This window comes from Bubalus kerabau, chromosome 1 (genome assembly GCF_029407905.1).
Source record: "Bubalus kerabau isolate K-KA32 ecotype Philippines breed swamp buffalo chromosome 1, PCC_UOA_SB_1v2, whole genome shotgun sequence".
Lineage (NCBI taxonomy): Eukaryota > Metazoa > Chordata > Mammalia > Artiodactyla > Bovidae > Bubalus > Bubalus kerabau.
In genome coordinates, this window is record NC_073624.1 from 95,250,286 (window position 1) to 95,269,915 (window position 19,630).

The window sequence follows — 19,630 nt, forward strand, 5'->3', positions numbered from 1 at the left end:
GAGGCAGGAATCGACCCCTGGCACAGAAGTTCTCCTTACCAAGTTGGCCTGCCTTGTCCTCAGCTACTCACCCAAAGACCTCATTTTCAAGTCCCCTAAGGCAGCGTTCCCCAACCTTTTTGACACCAGGAATTGGTTTTGTGGAAGACAATTTGTCCCTGGACCAGAGGGTGGGGGGAGATGGTTTCTGGATGATTCAATTGCATTACATTTATTGTGTATCTTATTTCTATTATTATATCAGCTCTACTTCAGGTCATCAGGCTAATATTAGATCCTGGAGGTTGGGAACCCCAGCCCTAAGGAATGGATTCTTATTCACAGAGAAGCTCATGTGCAAGAAGGGGAGCCTGGAGTGAGAAACCTGGTATGCTTGACATCAACTCTCCATTATTCACAAGGGTCCCCAAGCTGGGCCAGCTAAGGCATCTCACTTGAGAATGTGCCTGGCTGTGTTTGGACTACAGGTCAATGCCCTCCAAATAGAGATCTGCCGTTTGGGATTATCCACCTGATTCCCTGTCTAGAGTGGAATTTATCGGCAAAACTGCTGAGACCCATCGGGAAAAGGTAAGGGGATGGGGGTTAGGATTGGCGTGGCGGGTGGGGGCAGGAGGTGGTGCTTGTGAGCCGCGAGGCGTTGCAAAAGCCTGACGTCCCAGAAGCCTGGCACTCTACTCCAGGATTAGCCTGTGGGAGGTGCTGGTAGACGTTTGAACTATCTGCATTCGGGAGGCGCCGACGCTTCCGCCCCCGTACTTGCTGCTACTTTTGCTACTCCCTCCGTAGCTCCCACCGCCGCTCCCATAACCGCCTCCACTGGCCCCTCGAGAGCCCCCTGCGTAGCCGCCCGAGCCCACGCGCGAGCCGCCGCCGCCGTAGCCTCCACTGCTGCTGCCGCCTGCGTAACTTCCGCCGCCTCCGTAACCTCCGCCACCGCTGTAACCTCCAGAGCCCCGGGCACCTCCGCCGATGGTCAGCTGGCTGCTCTGCACAGCTGTGGGGGCAAGGACAGCCCACAAGGGGGTCAGAGGACTGGGCAGGGCGGACCCTCCTGCACCTACCCTCGGAGCAGCCCCCTACATCCTTCATCACTGGCCGCATCTGACTTGCCAAAAGCATGGATCAAAGCCTCCCCATTTCAGAAGTATTCTTCCTAATACAAAGGAATGTCAGGGCGCATTTTCATTTTTGCTACACCCGGAAGAATTCTAAGCCACTACTAATTATTAGGCATCATAAAAATCAAAATAAAGGAAAACTAAGGTCGTGTATTATTTCAACCTATTTCTCTGGGCTGTGCAGTTGTCCTTGCTTACTTTGCTTTTCGTTGTGTAGGACTGGACACAAAAATGCCCGCTGCCAGATTTCTGCTGGCCTGTCTTCTCATGGGCCCTCCCTCCCCCAGCCCCAACCAGCCCCACTCCTGGGCTCTGCTACTTACAGATGCTCACTTGGCTCTGCAGCTCCCCTGACATCCTGTAAAAACCAAGGTGCACACAGTCAGCATTACCTGCAAAGCCTGAAGGAAAGCAATCATCAGCCAGGAGACATCAGGAGCAGGGGAGGTGTGTTGGGAGCAGAGAGGTCAGAGAGCCAGTCCAGGCAGAGGGAATTTGAAGCATTTTCATGAAGCCTTTTAGCATTGGGGGTCACCACCTGGCTGCAGTGGCTTAAGCTGTGGTATTAGGGACGTTGCACCGGGGAATAAGACAACGATGACAATGATGCTGCCTGCTCACATGTCCTCTGCTTCTGACTTGAACGTTTCTGCTCACCCTGAGCTACCAGTCTTCCCAGGAAAGCTGGGATTGTATAAATTGGGACTCTCTAAATAATCCCACTGCTCCAGGGCTGCAGCCTGCCTGCGCTCTGGTCCAGAGACACGGCCCACCTGCTCTCCTCGCCCTCCAGCAGCTTGCGGTAGGTGGCAATCTCCACGTCCAGGGACAGCTTAGCTCCCACCAGCGCCTGGTAGTCACGCAGCAGGCGGGCCAGCTCCTCCTTGGACTGCTGCAGGGCGGCCTCCAGGTCCTGCAGCTTCTGCTTTGCATCCTGGAGGGCCTGTTGTCCCCTCTCCTCTGCATCAGAAATGATGGTGTGCATGTGCTCGATCTACTCGGGAGAGTCAAGGAGAAGAACCATGTGGGGCATGAGTTTCCAGAGCTTCATGAGGCAGGGTGTCATGGGAGGTAGAAGCTCTGATCAGCTGCCCTGAGCATATATCTCACCTGCTTCTTTACGTTGCCAATCTCTGCCTGCAGCCTCTGGATGGTGAGGTTGAGTTCGGAGATCTCCATCCTGCTGGTCTTCAGCTCGTCTCCATGTCTTCCCGCTGTGATCTGGAGCTCCTGGTACTGAGGGTCAAGGGCAGCATCATGGTCAGCCTGCTGCTCATCACACACTCCTCCAGGAAGGAGTGAGTCTGCCTTCCCAGACCCTGCCCAAGGCTGCTCTCCCCTAGGGAAGGTCCCAGAGTAAGCCTCCCTAGAGTTGTGATCCCCCATACACACACTCACACTTGTACCAAACCTCCCTCATCTGACACCACATACACAGATATGCACACACACACACACACAGACGCCTATATCTCGAGACAGATTCAGAATCAGGACCAAACAAGACAAACCTGCTTCTTGATGCCCCCCTTTACCTCCTTTTCCCCACATCTAAACTTTGCCCATACTGGGCCCCTCTCACTTTTCCCATCCCATCATATTCCTTCCTCCCCTTTTCCAGAATGATTTCTCTAACACTCAGGACCTTACTTCTTCAGAGGCCCTCAGCATTTTCCTCTCTATCTCCATTCCTGTATCTATGGTCCCATCAAGAGGACCTCCACCTGCAGGCCATGACAAAACCAGGCTCTTGATGCCTATTACAGAAGAAGCAGAGAGGGGTGCCTCTGAAGAAAACAAGGGGGAGCATGGGCTCCAGTGCATCTCTGCATTCTGAAGTCTTCACTGTTGACTATCTCCCCAGTCTATTGCCAGACTCCATGGCACTCAGAACACCTGCCTGCAGGACAGTGGGATAGAGGCCAGCCACGATTGGAGATGGTCACAGGTAATCCACAAAACAGATCTCAGGCGCCAGGTGTTCAGAACTGAGTGACTGGCCTTTGACTCTTAACTGCTATGTTCACCCTCCAGAAAGTTCTGAGTCCATTTATGTTAAACAAGTCACCAAGGATGTCCCCCAAAACTTAGCTACAAAGATGTTTATCTGAAAACTGGAGACATATTCTTACCATGAAATACCACCCTGCTCTTAAAAATGATGTCAAATATTTAGTATCAGAGAAAGGTGTTCACAAGAAATAAATGAAAGAGAAAAATATAAAAAGATATTTTTAAAGATATCATTATGAAAAAATAAAACATCATGGTGGCTGAGAGCATGGATGTGTAGATGGTGCACCTGAATTTAATTAAATTCTGCCTCTGCTACTTCCCAACCATAAGAGCCAAGGGAAACTGGTAACCTCATACTCTGTTATTGGTAAAACAATAAATGAATCTTTACCTCATAGCATTGTTGTAAGGAGTAAATGAAATTCTATGTATAAAAGCACTTAGTGCAGTGCCTGATATGTGTGAGTTTTCAATAAAGGTTAGCTACAAAGAACAAGCAGAAAATATGCTGACATATTCATAGTGGTAGTGGGATATGAGTAATCTTTAGCTGTAATCTTGGAATTTTCTATAGCAAACATGTTTTACTTTAGAAATAAGAAAAAGACAATACAAGTTCTTGGAGGTATGCTCGGTTCAGGGTACCAGGCCTGGGCTGGGGATGGTGATGCTCACCTTGGTCTGGTACAAGGCCTCAGCCTCGTCCTTGCTCCTTTGTGCAATCTCCTCATACTGAATCCTCACGGCATCGATGATGCTGTCCAGATCCAGGGAGCGGTTATTGTCCATGGACAGGATGACGTTGGTGTCGGTGATGTTGGTCTGCATCTGAGACAGCTCCTGCAAGGCATGGAACACAGGCTGACTTCTTCCACTCCCCTCCCAGGACCTCAGTTTCCCTCTATGCCCCCCAACCAAGGCTCTCTGGGAAAAGCTCTTAGAATCACTGTTGTGTGCCCAGAGGGACCTTCACTAAAGTTACAGGCATCCAGATCTAGGCTCAGAGGAGAAGAAGGGAGCCTGAACTCAGAGCTGCCCATCGTGCCTTTCCTGGACCCTCCATCCCTCCTTACTCTGGCTTGGCTGCCATCTTGAGCTGGACCCCCAGCCAGGCAGGCTTGTTCCTTGAGATCACATGAGCTCCCAGAGGCAGCAGAAAGGACTCCATGTGTGTAGACGTTCAGACCAACTTTAGCATCTGGGCTCCACTGTTAACCAGCTGGGTGACTGAGCAAGGAACTCAGTCTCTCAGTGCCCCTGTTCTCTCATCTACAGATTGAAGATACCCAAGCATCCAGTCCAGAGAAGATGCCTCCAAGTTAAACCAGGGTTGGGAGAAGTGTGTTATCCCCACCTCTCCAGTTCATCTGTGTTCCCTTTATGACCCACACTGCCCTCTCCCACAGAGTTCCCTGATGGCCCCATCTACTCCCCAGTGCTGATGAAGCTGTCTGGTTGGTTTTACCCCATATGTCCTGGGCATTAACCTTCCTTTCCAGACAGAAGCAGAGACTGTCTCACTATCTCCCACCTCCCATCTCCAGGGCCCCACCCAGAATCCTGAGCTTTGGGGGTTGAAACGATTCTGACTCTAGGTCCACAGACTTGAGGTGACTGGGGAGAGGCACCCCCGGGGGTAAGGTTGGATGTCAGACCTCCTCCTCTTATATCCCACACCCCCTGACAGATGTAGAAAAGAGAAGGGTTTCTTATGAGGACTGAGCTCATCATCTCATAGAAATATTTGAGATATTCACTCACCGATTGAAATAAATATTTCATGAAATCAACCTCCTCAAGCAAAGTGTCTGCCTTGGACTGCAGGTCCGCTTTGCTCAGATAAGCAGAATCCACATCCTGAACAGCAAGCGAAGACAGTCTGACTCAGTTGCCCTGCCAACCAGCTTTCTGGGCAGCCTTGGGCAAATGGCACAGCCTCTCTGGGTTTATTTCCTTGCCTGCAAATTTCCTCTCCTCACTCAAATAAGGAGCCAGCAAACCTGGGTTTTCCAGGCCAGAAGGAAGTGTTCATCAGCTCCTCATCCTGGCCAGTCATGCAAAACACCCCAGGTCCTAAGGCCCCCACACAACACACTCACATGCTGCCCATTAATTTAATTCCACTTTCAGGACTCTGGAGAGATTAAAAACTCAAAAACTTTTCAAGATTCACATTGGCAACACACTTTTCAGACTTACTGTTTCAGGGTCAGGGCCCCAGCATTTGGGAAACACCCTCGACAAGCTGGCCCCAAGCTCACCTGTCCACCCCTCAGTTCTACTGCATCCCAAAGGAGTCCCTGCCTCTTCTCAGCCTCCTGAACCCACAGTCCCCCTCTGGACACCCCCATCCCTCACCTTCTTCAGGACAACAAAGTCATTCTCGCTGCTAGTCCTCCGGTTGATTTCTTCCTCATACCTGTTGAGGGGAGGTCAGAAACACAGACAGGCTCCAAGGGCTGACCTTGGCTCCTTGAGATTTTTCTGTGCAGTGGGAGGCTCGGAATTGCCCAAACTTTTATGGTCCTGGACTCCGGCTGTCCCCTGCCAGGGCCTGCCACTCTTGCTGACAAGCAGCTGGAGCCACCTCCTGGCTCTCCAGGTCAACAGAGGGCACAAACCCACAATGTGGAAAATCCAGAGCCACATAGAACATCCCCAAAATGTCCTTTTTATTTTAATATCTTACCTTTGTACATTTGTCCAGTTCGATCATTTTTTTAAATGATAACCTAAATAACAACCATTTTTACTAAATGTTTTAAAAGAGAAAAAAAATTCACCTGCTGTTCTGCCCCCGTCACCTTCAGTGTGCATTTCATTTCCCCCTTGTTGAGTCACACACATGTGACTGCTCAACACAGTAAGCACATCAAGATGATGTTAAGAGAAGCACCCTACACCCCCAGCAAGGGGGCGTGGGACCCGGGGGAGGCTGCTCAGTTGCCTGTATGGGACAGGAGCAGCTGACCTAGAATTAAGTAAGTCATGTCACTCCTACCATTATTACTAATAATAGCTAGTGCTTACTGAGTGTTTCATATGTGCAAAAACAGTCTAAGAACTATTAAGAATATTTTATCTAAACCAGTGATTCCCCATATGTGGCTCCTAGTCCACCAGCATCAGCATCACTTGGAAGCATATTAGAAATAAAAGCCCTCTGGACCCATCCCAGACCAATCTGATTTCAACAAGCTGATGCACACTCAAATTTGAAGGCCACAGATCTCCCCCTCACAACAGTTCAACAAGGAGGGTACTCACTATCCCTACTTTACTCATGTGAAAACCAAAGGCTTAGAAAGCTGACCTTGCAGGCAGTCAGAAAGTGGCTAAGCCCACCCTGGAACCCAGGCTTATGTGACTCCAGCATCCATGCAGATCCTCTGCTTCCCCTTCCCACCCAATACAATTGAGAGCTGACTGGCAATACCATCACTCCTGGGCTACAGTGTACAAAATGGTGCCCATGAAGTTGTGCAGTGGTGCAGAGCCTGCCTGGCTGCGCCTGATGTCCAGGGCCCCACCAGCCCTCACCCATTCACAGTAAGCCTTGCCCCATAAACCAGTCCCCTGCCTTGTTCCTCCCCACCCCTTTGCTGCTCCTGGAGCCTCACTTGTTCTTGTAGTCATCCACAACATCCTGCATGCTCCTGATCTCCGAGCTCTGGTGCATCTGCTCCACTCTGAGACAATCCACCTGCCTCTGCAGCTTGCTGATGTAGCTTTCAAAGATGGGCTCCAAGTTGTTGGTCTGAGTCGACGTGTTTACCTGCTGCAGTAGCTCCCATTTTGTCTGGAGCACCTGATTCTGCTGCTCCAGAAATCGCACCTAAAAACAGAAAACCTCCAAGTTCACCCCCAAGCCGTGGGTCCAAGAAGCACTCCCACGGGTAGAAGCAGGTGCAGCCCCATAGCATATCCAGACCTCAGAGAATCAGGATGCCCCTCCGGGGGTCAGAGGGCTCTCTTTTTCTAGGACCAGGATGCATGAATACAGTATGGTTTCTGATGGTTGACCAATGACTGTAAGGTCAACCTGCCGAAAAATTACACTAATCAAACTCTGCTGTTGAAGGCAAGTCCCCTCCATCCGAGTGGTACCCTGTTTCCTTTGGTTCTATCAGCTCACATGGTAGAGTTGTCCATCCCTGCCCTCAGCTCCCCATGCCAACCTCAAGAAATGGTGACCCAGAGCATCTGAAACACCGGCACACCCACGGCTCGTGTCTCTCTGTGGCTGAAACACTTCATGTGATTGAGAAGAAGAGAAAATAAGAGGAGGGGAGGAATAATTTTGGCTTCGAATATTAAACTGATTCCTGAACACACTAGCCCAGGTGCCCCCATCCTGCGGCCCACCACCTCTATTGCTGCCCAGTGTGTTTTTCAGGAAGGTCACCTCACTTAAATGTTCTCATAACCCAGACAGAATTTTTAAAAGAACATGAAACTTTAGCCATGTTTTTATATTGAAGTGTAGTTGATTGACAATGTTGTGTTAGTTTCAGACGTGCAGCAAAGTGATTCAGTTACACATATACATGTATCTATTCCTTTTCGAATTCTTGAATTAGGAGTTTGGGATTGACATCTACACACGACTATATTTAAAATAGGTACCAACAAGGACTTACTGTATAGTACAGGGCACTCTGCTCAATACTCTGTAATAACTGAAGAGGGAAAAGAATTTTGGACAGAATTTTTAAAGTAGGTATATTTTTTAAGTTATGTGATTTGTTCTAGTGCCCCAAAGTAAGGACTTTGACGTTGCCTGTGTGCAAGTTGTGTGTGCACACTCAGCTGTGTCCAACTCTTTGTGACCCCATGGACTATAGCTCGCCAGGCTCTTCTGTCATGGAATTTTTCAGGCAAGAATCCTGGAGCAGGTTGCCATTTTCTCCTCCAAGGGATCTTCCCAACCCAGGGATTGAACCCAGGTCTCCTGCATTGCAGGCAGATTCTTTACCATCTGAGCCATAACTAATCTCATTGCTGCTGCTGCTAAGTCGCTTCAGTCGTGTCCGACTGTGTGACCCCATAGACTGCAGCCTACCAGGCTCCCCCGTCCCTGGAATTCTCCAGGCAAGAGTACTGGAGTGGGGTGCCATTGCCTTCTCCAACTAATCTCATTATTGTCCAATAAATGCTTTTATAAGTATTTCCAAACCCAGGGATCGAACTAGCATTTGGGAAATTCCCATGTTGCAGTTTCTTCATGAGCACAGAAGATGGAGAGCAGACCTCACCCTGTGTTCTCACTGCTTCTTCCCCCAAAGCTGCGCACATGAAGGTCAAGTACAGGCTCCAGAAAGCTGGCTGGCTGTGCAGATCCAGTCCTGGACTGTCCTACCTCCACCGGCCGCCTGCAGGGGGAGCCTCCCCTCCCGTGCCTTAAGTGAGGACAGTGGATTTCTCCATGCTTTGCTCAGGTGTGTGTACACACACACACAAACACATACCCACCCACATACACACAAACACACACACACACACACACACACACACATGCCCTCCAGGAGCCGCCCAGGAGATGTGGGGAGTGGTGGGGGAGGAGGCTAACACACTCATTTGTGTTGTCAGAAGAGAACCATGAAGATAGTTCTCCACAATGCTTAAGGAGTTGAGGGCGGACAGAATTCCCAGCCCTGAGACTGTCCATCTGAGCAGCCAGCCCTTGTTAACTTCCTTTGGCTCTGACTCTAGGCTGGAATGTGCCCAGAGAATACTCTCCCATGGCTTGTTTTGTTAGCTTATCAAAGCAAGAGATAAAGCAGCCGCCCTCACAGCTTGTCCACCCGGTTGGTGACATCCCCATGAGAAATCCCTGCCACCTGCCCGGTCGTCACTCTGGTGGCGATCCCAGGGAGGGGAGAGACTGGGTGCTCGTTCGCAGCCCTGTGCTCTGCGTTGTGGGGACCAGAGGAGAGGATCTTATGGTCCCACAGGGAAGCTCTATGTCAAACAATGAGGGGGCGGTGGGACAATTCTGAGTGCTAAGGGGTTAGCCAAGCCCCCACCCCAGGCGAAGAAACTATGGCTTTCATTGGTCACCCAAACTGCAGAGTCAGAGGCTGATTCAGGGAGTGCCAGGCAATTTTCATGAGGTTTAACCACTATAAAAATCACTGATAGCCACCACGATCTTTCCCCAGGGGCCCCTAAACACTGCTGGGCTGTGTCCCAGCAGCAGGACTCAGGAGAAGCCCAGGTAACCCAGATCAAACTTAGCATCATGCAGAGTTAAGCTTCTTCCTGGATAAAGCACACCCCACTCGACCTCTTGTGGCCCTCTCCCCCTGCAAATGACACTCCAATCACCTCCCAGTGCCTCCAGCAGCCTCGGTCTCCCCAACCCTTTGCCTGGAGAAGTCCTAGTCTCCCTTTAGATCTCAACTAGGGTGGCACCCCCTGGGGTCTCCCCTTCATAACCCCCTGTTCTTTTCCCCTGTGGCATCTATCGTGACTTCAGTCTTTTGTTTTTTAGCACATTCTTCCCCACAATGGGATGTGAGCCCCAAGAAAGCAGTGTTCTCCAGTGGACACCAGGTGCTGAGACCTGGAAATACATAGCATCCAGCACAGAGAAGACTCTTCTTAAACACTGTGGACTAATGAGATGCTAAGACTTCGGCATTGCTGCTAGTGTCGACCATCCACCCTGCTCATTGCCCTGAACAGAGGATTCAAGCACAGCTGAACAAAGCCAGGGCACTGTCTCTGTGGGAAGAACTGGGTCCCTCATCCTTTTTTCCTGGGATCCCTTTCCTTTGTCATTGATTCTAAAAAAAAAAAAAATAGCCTTTGTCTCCATTCCCACTCTCTGAGAGCCCAAGTTTGACACCTGAAGGGTTGACTCAATTTTTCATTCAACACATATTTATTGAGCAGCTGTCAGATGCCAGACAGTATTCTGGGTGCTGGAGATACAGCTATAAATAAAACAGAGAAAACCCCTGCATTCCAGGAGTTCATAATCTGTTTGAAGAGATGACTATAGGAAACAAATGTGAACTACACAGTGTTTTGAATGGCTGTAGGGGCCATGGAGAAAAGTGACACACCGATGGGGGTAGGGATACTGATATGAGGTACTCCTTCAAATGGGGAGATCAGGGAGGCCTCACTGAGCAGCGGTGTGTGAGCAAAGACCTGAAGGAGATGAGGGGTTCGGCTGGACCACTCCTTGGAGGGAGGAGTTCCAAGAAGAGGGAATGGCAAGTGCAAAGGCCCTGAGACAGGTCCATGGTGGGGTACAGGAGGATGAGGGATGTAATAGTGTGCCAGTGAGCAAAAGGAAAACAGGAGTAGAGTCAGAGAAGGTGTACAGGGTCACTGTGTTGAGTTGTACCTTGGTGAGCTAAGTTCCTGCCTTCACTCTGCTCACTAAACCTTGCAGCTTGAGAGTGGCTCTACCCAGTAGCAGCAATGTGGCCTCAGTCTCACAAATGCAAGCCAGGAACTAGCAGCAGCTATGGGTTAGAGGGCCAGATCATATAGGGCCTTATAAGATCGTGGCTATTATTTCTGATGAGACAGGAAGCCAACAGAGGGTTCAAATGGAGTGATGTGGTATGTTTTTAAAGGATGGCACTGGTGTGGTGCTGAGAATAGGCTGTACAAGATTAAAGGTAAAAGCAGGAAGATCAGGTCAGAAGGTAGGGTCAGAAGCCACTGTGATAGAAGCCTTCTCTCTTCCAGCCAGGCCAGAGCCCTCCTGGATAAGTACTCTCCTCATGGTCATCACAGTTCAGGCCCTTAGGGAAGGGCAGGAAACCATAGTCACTTGAACTTTGGCCTGTGCCCTCAGCCCCACGCCATAAACCTGAACAGATGTCCTGTTAATGGCAGGAACTACAATCAAATCAGAGTCTCAGGAGATCAGCTGCCCATGGCCATTTCAATAATCCCCAACCCTGTCTTCTTCCTGCCTTTGATATAGCTTGATCTCTCAGTGGTGTCTCCTTCATCTGTCATCTTGTTCCCATCAAGCCCTCTTAGTCCCTGCCTATACCTGAGGTGTGATGATATTCAGCCAAATGTCTCATCCAAGGTGATCAGAAGCAGTCAGAAGCACTTTGCTCTGTTGAATTCCTCTTTGGCTACCTCTGGACCTCAACATTCTTATCCCTCCACCCCCAACTAAACCACTGTGTCCTGGCCCCAGCTTTCACCCAGATATCAGAGGCCAGGTACACAGACCAGTGGTGGACTTTGGCGATGGCTACCCTGCAGTCAGAGACAGGTCAAGCTTTGGCCTCAACACTGAACTCCTCTGAGGCCTGAGGGAATGTCACTGAGCCTGCAGGGGTCTCTGGATCCCAGGGTGCTTCCCATTACATCCCCAAAGGTAAAGAAATTTCTGGGGAGCCTCCAGTGGCTTCCATGCCTCCACCACCTCTGGACAAAAGGAAATGCTGGTGGAAGGTCTCTTCCATATCTCTTCTACTAGCCCCTGCTTGGTGGTTTGGTCCTGACCCAATCTAGCCTGAGGTTTAAACTAGGGAGAAGGGTTTTTTTGGCTCCATCTGGCCTATTCTTGGCCCTGGATGAGCTAAAATGAGGAACTCAGAGAGAATCCTATATAGCAGGATATTGGCTTTCACCCCCAGCAATCCCCACCAGAGTCATCAGCTTGGTTCTGCTGCAGTGTGCCCACTTTTCTTCTCTCTCCCTGCTCTGTGTCTCCATCTCCACTTTCCTCCTCCTTCCTCTCTTGTGCCATGTTCTCCAGAAATTGTAACCATTTGAAATTTCCTAAAAGCATCAAACTCTCAGGCCTCCTGGTTCTTCTGCCTGGAAACTCCCTCTGCCCTGAGAACCTGCTTGGCTCTTTCTCCACCTTCAAGACCTTTATCAGCCCAGAACTCATCACACCCTCCTTTGTGCTATGGCCCAGAGAGCGATGTCCCTATCAACACACCTCCCACACACTGTAACAATCCTCCTCCCTGTAGATCTGGGGCTCCTTGAGGGCAGGATCTGTGTCCTTATCACCCTGAAACACCTGGAGTGTCTGGCATACAGTAGATGCTTAGTAAATGTTTGTGGGCTGGATGATTATGTAGGTGGGCAGGTGGGTGGATGGATGGATGGATGAATGGGTGGGTGAATGGGTAGATGGGTGAACAGATATATGGATGAATGAGTAAATGGATAGATGGGTGGATGGATGAATGGATGGATGGATGGATGCATGGAAAGTGAAAATGATGAGCGAGATCACATCGTGTATTTTGTCTGATTGTTATTTTCATTCCTTGAATCTGCTTTCCTGCCAAAATAAAAAGATAAAGATGAACCCCTCAAGAAGTCAAATTGAGGCCTAAATGAAGTCAATGCTTTCTTAAGGTCCCAGGACACACACACTGGAAGTGACTGTCACCACCAGAAACAATGTGGTGAGAGGCGGCAGGGTACAAGGTCATTAGGTCAGAGCCCAGAGACTGCCTGCCCCTGGGGCACTCACCTTGTCAATGAAGGAGGCAAACTTGTTGTTCAGAACCATGATCTGCTCCCGCTCCTGCATCTTAACCCTCTGAATTTCAGGGTCCACCTCCAGGTGAAGTGGTTGTAAGAGGCTCTGGTTAATGGTCACTTCTTGGATACCCCCTGGGGGACAAGAAGGACCAAAGCCCCCAAGCCCCAAATTGCCACCCCTAAACCCAGCACCTCCAAGACCACCTCCTCCATAGCCACCGCCTCCAAAGCCATGACCCCCAAAACCACCACCTCCAAAGCTCCTGCCTCCTCCAAACCCCCCTCCTGCTCCCCCACCCTGGCAGAAACCACTGGCACTTCTCCCTACTAGGCTGATGGAGATGCTTTTACTGACACCCAGATTGTACAGGCTCCTGGAGGTAAACCCCCTTGCATGGCTCCCATACCCACCACCACCACTGCCACACCTCCCTCGGGCCTGACACACGGACCTCACAGCCCAGCTCCCACCACCAAAGCCCGCAGAGGAACCAGCGCTGTAAACCCTCCTGCTCCTGGAGCTGAACGCTGACTGGGAGCTAAACTGGTGGCTCATGGCTCCTGGAGCATCCAGAGACACAGACAAGAGAAAGGGAATAAAAGGAGGCAGAGAACAGGGAGGGAAGGAGCTATGACTCCTTTGGCGGGAGATCTGGCTCAGTCCCTATATATACATGCATTTGCTGGGCTGGGCACCTTCTGAAGCCTGGGAAGGGAGTATTTATGTTTAGTTTGCTTTGCCAGCAACATCTGTTCAAAATCTCACACCTATGAATTGCAGAAATCGCACTCCAGACAAACTTCCCCAACTCGATTATTTATCATTCATCTCTTGCCATTTAGAGATCAGAACGCAATAGTCTCCACAGGTCAAGTAGCTGGAAACTCCTATACAGTTTTCCCCCCAAATCTTGATATCTTCTTAAGAAACTCCACCACTGAGCTGTTGGTTTGTAGGTGTGTCCAGGAGATCTGGGGCAAATCTAGGAGGTGTCCAGTTGCCTTGCAACCACAGCTGGGACCAGGGTGGAGACTTCACCAGCATTATCCTGGTGGGGCAACAGTAATGATCTTCCTACACCCTGGTTCTGCTCCCCACTGTTATCATCACCCAAATCTTGGTCACAGAAAAACACAGTATTGTGGTCATTGAGTGCGAGTGAAAGCAGAGGACTCTGCCCAAGGCTGCCCACACTTTCTGGGTGCATCATGTGTCACTCCATACACTTGGGCTCCTCAAGTGCGAGACAGATGAGGTCCTGTGGCACCAAAGGTCTGTGGTTGTAGATTCATTGAGCATCTCACAAGACTTAACATGGTATTCTAGACCAAGAGACAAACTACCCTCAAATCTCTCTTTATTTTTCTTTCCCCATCCCAATCTCTTATAGACCAATGCTTTTGTAAAATAGGATAAAAATGAATTACCCTTAAAGGGAGATTTCTTTTGCATGCATGCGTGCTCAGTCCTGTCTGACTGTTTGTGACCCCATGGACAGTAGCTTACTAGGGTCCTCTGTCCATGGAGCTTTCCAGACAAGAATACTGAGATGGGTTGTCATTTCCTTAGCCAGGGGATCTTCCAGACCCATGGATCAAACCCACATTGACCTGAATCTTCTGCATTGACAGGTGGGTTCTTTACCACTGAACCACCTTGGAAAACCAAAAGGAGATTTTCTTTAAGGTATATGAAATACAAGCCTCATTTTTTTAAAATTTTTAGATTAAGCACACCCAAAACTGTTCTGTTGCTAAAAGGAAAAATATTTGCAATTTGTTTCTAAATGATCATTCTCATATTTTGTATGTATCTACTCTCAAACCAGTAACAAAGCACCTGTGGACCATATTTTGGAAAGCACTACCCCAGACAGCAAGTGTGGGCAAAGCTCATTCAACATACATCAGTGTCAGCCTATAAAAAAATGTGTGTTTGCCCTCTGGAACTAAACGGATGGTGACTTTCATCCAAAACTTATAACAATGACAAATATTATTGAAGAGGAAAAGCCCTAAACGTCCAGACTCAGAAAAATGACTAAATGATGGCTTGCCACTTTGATACAATTATCTAAAATTATCATCACAGAATGATACAATGTTAAATGAGGAAATACACAATGGTATCTGTGCTATGAACCCATAAAAATTAAGAATGCTGAGAAGGCAGGTTTAAAAAGTAACATAGGAAGTGAATTGGTTTATTAAAGATTGTAGGTGGATTTTTTTCCCCTATGTCCTTCTTTGTTTTTGTGCAATAAGTAAACAGTTTTGCGAAAGCTGAGACTGAAGTCCCAGCTGCCAACAGCTAGAGCAAGACAAGTGCTGGGGAGCACCAGCGAGCAGCATCCCAGGGCTGGGTGGGGCTCTGTGGGCAGCCTCCATGCCTTCCTAACGGCTCGGCAATTGTTTAGTGGACAGTCTCCAGTAGACTCTATGTAAAAGAGAAAGTGAGCTTAAAATTTACAGTCACAGAGCTGGGTGGTTGCAGCACCCAGCTCTGCTCTCACTGACCTGTGATCTTAGGCAAGTCACCTCCTGTAGAACCTCAGAAACTTAAAGAAATCAGAGTATCTATTCTTCACAGAGTCAATCTCATAAGGCAAGTGAAAAAGCACAAAGCACTATAATATACTAAACAAACAGATAGAGCTATTCTTGGATCCTGGCAGGTTGACCAATGGCCCCTCTTTGCCTGGACTTTCAGTGCTTAAACCAGGACAGTCCCGGTCAAGTCAGGATGGGCACCTTAGTCTGGGCACCTCAGGTCTGCCTAGCCCTAGTCCTGATCCTAACCCCCTCAGGGAGCTCTTGGTAAGAAAGATAAGCTAAGCCTCAGCCCCTGGGCTCAAGAGACACAGGAGAAAACCAGTAGACTCAGAGGAATAAAAGTGGAGTCTGATCGGGATGGGTCAGAGTGAGAGAGTGGCCTGAAGGCAAGGATTCTGAGTCAGGTCGAGGCAGAGAAAGCAAGATAAGTGAAGAAAAGATGATGGGACCCAGGTAGGAAGCAGCAGTGGTGTGGGGAAGATCCTTGGGTTGGGCATCTCAAAATCCAGCCTGCCTCTGCCCACTCCTGGTCCCATGACTTGGACACATAGCTCCTTGAGCCTCAGTTTCCTAGTCTGCAAAATAAGGATAATCACCCTAGCTTCACAGGGTGACTGTAAGGAATAACTGAGATCAAATATAAAAACTCCACAGAGTCATACAAGTGGGTTCGGGTACCCCTGCCTGCTCACCTCCACATAGCCTTTCCTGAAGGCTCTAGACCACATGAGCCAACTTGTCACCTGCTGTGATGCTTTTTGCATCCCTCACTTTCAACTCTTAATATGAAGAATGCCCATAATTAAAGCTTTCGTGGGTGTCTCTACCGCCAACTAAACAGGAAGCTCAGGGTTATGTTTACTCCCATACTGAACATGGGTACTTGGTCAATTGTGATGAAATAGAAGAGGAACCCCCAAGAAAGCAAACTTTAGAAAACCCCTTGGGTCTCTAGCTGTGACTAGCTGCCAGCATCCAGTGCCAACACCCCCGTCTAACTCCTGAGAGCTGGCTGAGCCCTGCTGAGCTACTGTCACTCCCTTGAAGGGCTGAGGCAAGGGGAGCTCAGCGAGTATTACTGAGTCTTTGGTGTAGGCTGAAAACCATTCTACTCCCTCAGCACAAAAGAAAACTGGCTTAAAGTTAAACAAGAGAGATTTTGCTTGTCCGGAAGACTGACCTAGGGAAACTGTTAGATGCTGGATGAGGTTTCTAGGACAAATTGCTGTCCCCAAAGAAAAACCCTTCAATTGGTTGGACAGCACAGAGCAACGGTTTCTAAACTTGCTACACATTGGAATCACCTGAGGAACTTCAAAAACCACTGATGCCTGTGTCCACCCATAATAACCGGTTCACTCATTTGGGAGGTAGTGTAGGCTTTGGAATTTTTAAATTCCAGGTGGTTTAAATGGGCAGACAAATTTGGGAACCATTGACCTGGAGGAAGCAGAAGGATGATTGAGAATATTGAGATTCCATTCAGTCCGAGGACAAAAAAATAATGATCAGAGCACTAATAGTCAACCTCTTACCAAGGGCTTTCAATAGACCAAGCACTGCACTGGTTCTGTAATGCGGATAATCTCAGGAAATCTGTACGTCAACGTTATAAGGGAGGTATTCTTATTCTTACCCTCACTTTACAGATGGGAAAGAGGAGACTTGGAGAGATCAAGTAGCTTATCTGAGAACTTACAGATGAAAGTGGTGGAATGGAGATTTGAACCCAAGCACCCCTACTCCAGAACCCACAGGTACTGCAGAAGAGGTGGGGTCTTTGGAGAGACAGGTTCCCCGCCTCCTCTCCACATCTCTTCTCACCTGCCATCAGTGCTGTCCTTAAAAGGAAAGTAGGAAGTCAGTTGAGGGCTCCAGCTGGCCCTGCCTGTCTCCCAGATACTAAAACCCAGGGCTGCCAAGAGGGTGAGGCCCAGGGCAGTTATCAGCTAGCAGATCACAGCTTCTGGCAGCAGTGGGAGGCAGGGTTTAAGAGAAGTTGCTGGTGTGACTGGCTGAGGCAGCCCCTGCAAAACCATCCCATCTCACCCTGCATTTCCTAGGTCCAGAGGGGGATATTACAGGACAGCAAGGAAGTGGGGCAGGACGTGAGGACAGAGGCAGGGCCCCTTAGGCAGAGAAAGAAGCAGAGGGAGAATTTCAATACCAGCACCTGCTTGGGGAAGAGGGGAGAGATATAGTCCTAGTGTAGGTATGTGGGCCTTTAATCTAGAAATCAGAGGCTTAGGGACCCTGAGCACCAGAGGGAGGCAATAATGTGACAGGGATCAGGAAGAGCAGCCCCTAGGATGGATTTGAAATTCCTAGCCTGGGCTTCCCACACCCTCAGGCCAATATTCTGCCTGTGGAGTATCAGACCTAGACAGTTGACAAGACCATCAGCCCAGCACCTTAATTTTATGAGAAGGAAATACAAGAAAGAAAAGGACTTGGTCAAGGCTACAGGGGAAAGTTGGTGGGATAGCCGGAACTAGAACTTGAATAGCCTCCCTCCCAATCCAAAAAACAACCAGAGGCCTAGGAGAAATTCCTGGCAGCCTCTTGGCTCCTGAAGCCTGGGAGAGATGGGATCCATGGGGAAATTGACCTTCAGTCTCCAATAGGCCCTCCTGCAGGGATGGGAAGATGGACCTAGGCATGCGAAAACACTCATGTGTTCTCCTGATTCTGGGTTGGAGTGAGTGGGGCAGCAACTAAGGCCTCAATCTCCTCCTGAAGCCCCAAATCAGCCAGGACCCCACTTCTGACATCCTTTTGACTAGAATGCCACCCTGCCCTGGAAACTAAGGACCAGTCTTTCTTTCTTATAAAATCTAAGAAGTGTTCTTGGGCCAGAAGCACCCACAAGGTCTCAGAGCAGCCCTGTACATTCTCTTGGCCAAGGTCCAGAGATAATATTTTTCCAGGCAAATTAACTCCTCCATCCAACATGCTGGAAGTCTCGACTATGTATACACCCATTTGTAAAGCTGGCAACTTTCTCTTGTCTCTGAGGGAGAAGAAGCATCTGTGCAGACGTGGGCCTGAAGGGAAATAAGGCTGCTGGTTACACATGGATTAAATTCCAAGAGAAACAGAAAGGCTCCTGCCATAAACAGGGGTTGTCTAGGCAGAGAATGCCATTCTATGTTGGATCAGATTGAGAGACAAGAAAGACCCAAGGTCTCAGTGCCAGGTAGTGGTGGGGTGAGGACCAGAATCCCAAGTTCTTGAGGAAAATATGGTACTTATGGGAAACTGCAAGTAGTTAGGATGGATCACACCCAGGCAGCCTGATTCCAAAGCCTGGGTCTTACCACTGTACTTACAGCTTCATGAGGCAGTTTAGGGCAGCTTCGGCATTTGGCTGCTGGAGTTTGAATTATCTCCCTCAAGAAAGTGAAGAAGAACTAAAGAGCCTCTTGATGAAAGTGAAAGAGGAGAGTGAAAAAGTTAACTTAAAGCTCAACATTCAGAAAACTAAGATCATGGCATCTGGTCCCATCACTTCATGGCAAATACATGGGGAAACAGTGGAAACAGTGTCAGACTTTATTTTTCAGGGCTCCAAAATCACTGCAAATGGTGATCGCAGACATGAAATTAAAAGACGCTTATACCTTGGAAGGAAAGTTATGACCAACATAGACAGCGTATTAAAAAGCAGAGACATTACTTTGCCAACACAGGTCCGTCTAGTCAAGGCTATGATTTTTCCAGTGGTCATGTATGGATGTGAGAATTAGACTATAAAGAAAGCTGAGCACCAAAGAATTGATGCTTTTGAACTGTAGTGTTGGAGAAGACTCTTAAGAGTCCCTTGGACTGCAAGGAGATCCAACCGGTCCATCCTAAAGGAGATCAGTCCTGGGTGTTCATTGGTAGGACTGATGTTGAAGCTGAAACTCCAATACTTTTGGCCACCTCATGCGAAGAGCTGACTCATTTGAAAAGACACTGATGCTAGGAAAGATTGAGAGCAGGAGGAAAAGGGGACGACAGAGGATGAGATGGTTAGATGGCATCACCGACTCGATGGACGTGGGTTTGGGTGGACTCTGGGAGTTGGTGATGGACAGGGAGGCCTGGCGTGCTGTGGTTCATGGGGTCACAAAGAGTTGGACATGACTGAGTGACTGAACTGAGATAAGTTCATTTCTCTTTCTTGCCTCCATATCCTCATTTGTAAAGTGGAAGGAAGAACACTGCCTGCCTCTGTGAAAATTAAATGAGTTAATTTTTTAAGATCTGTTACCAGAGTGCTGGCAAATAAGAAAGCATCCATTTTCACAACTATTATGATGCTGCACAACATATACACATACCCATTAACCAAATTGTATTTTCCATCCATCTTCCCTTAACAAATGGGAAAGTCATTGTGAGCAGGAAAACATGTATCTGTGATATATTGTGGTTTTTTGTTTGGTCTTGTTTTTAAAAGAAATTCAGCT

General features: G+C 48.7%; 1 protein-coding gene across 1 annotated transcript; it reads right to left on the reverse strand.

Annotated features, from left to right (window-relative positions):
• Positions 1-674: 674 nt before the first annotated feature.
• Positions 675-13,179, reverse strand: KRT77 (keratin 77). Its single transcript, XM_055566369.1, has 9 exons — positions 12,613-13,179; positions 6,758-6,972; positions 5,496-5,556; positions 4,899-4,994; positions 3,813-3,977; positions 2,232-2,357; positions 1,895-2,115; positions 1,445-1,479; positions 675-997 (listed from the first exon to the last, which is right to left on the reverse strand). The coding sequence occupies exons 1-9, from the start codon at positions 13,177-13,179 to the stop codon at positions 675-677; spliced, it is 1,809 nt and encodes a 602-aa protein (XP_055422344.1).
• Positions 13,180-19,630: the final 6,451 nt, after the last annotated feature.

Coding starts and splice junctions, on each gene's coding strand:
- KRT77 (XM_055566369.1), bottom strand. CDS start 13,179: ATGAGCCACCAGTTTAGCTCCCAGTCAGCGTTCAGCTCCAGGAGCAGG. Junction 5,557..6,757: donor GTGGATGACTACAAGAACAA/GTGAGGCTCCAG, acceptor TCCCCTCAACAG/GTATGAGGAAGAAATCAACC. Junction 4,995..5,495: donor ACTTTGTTGTCCTGAAGAAG/GTGAGGGATGGG, acceptor CTTGCTGTTCAG/GATGTGGATTCTGCTTATCT.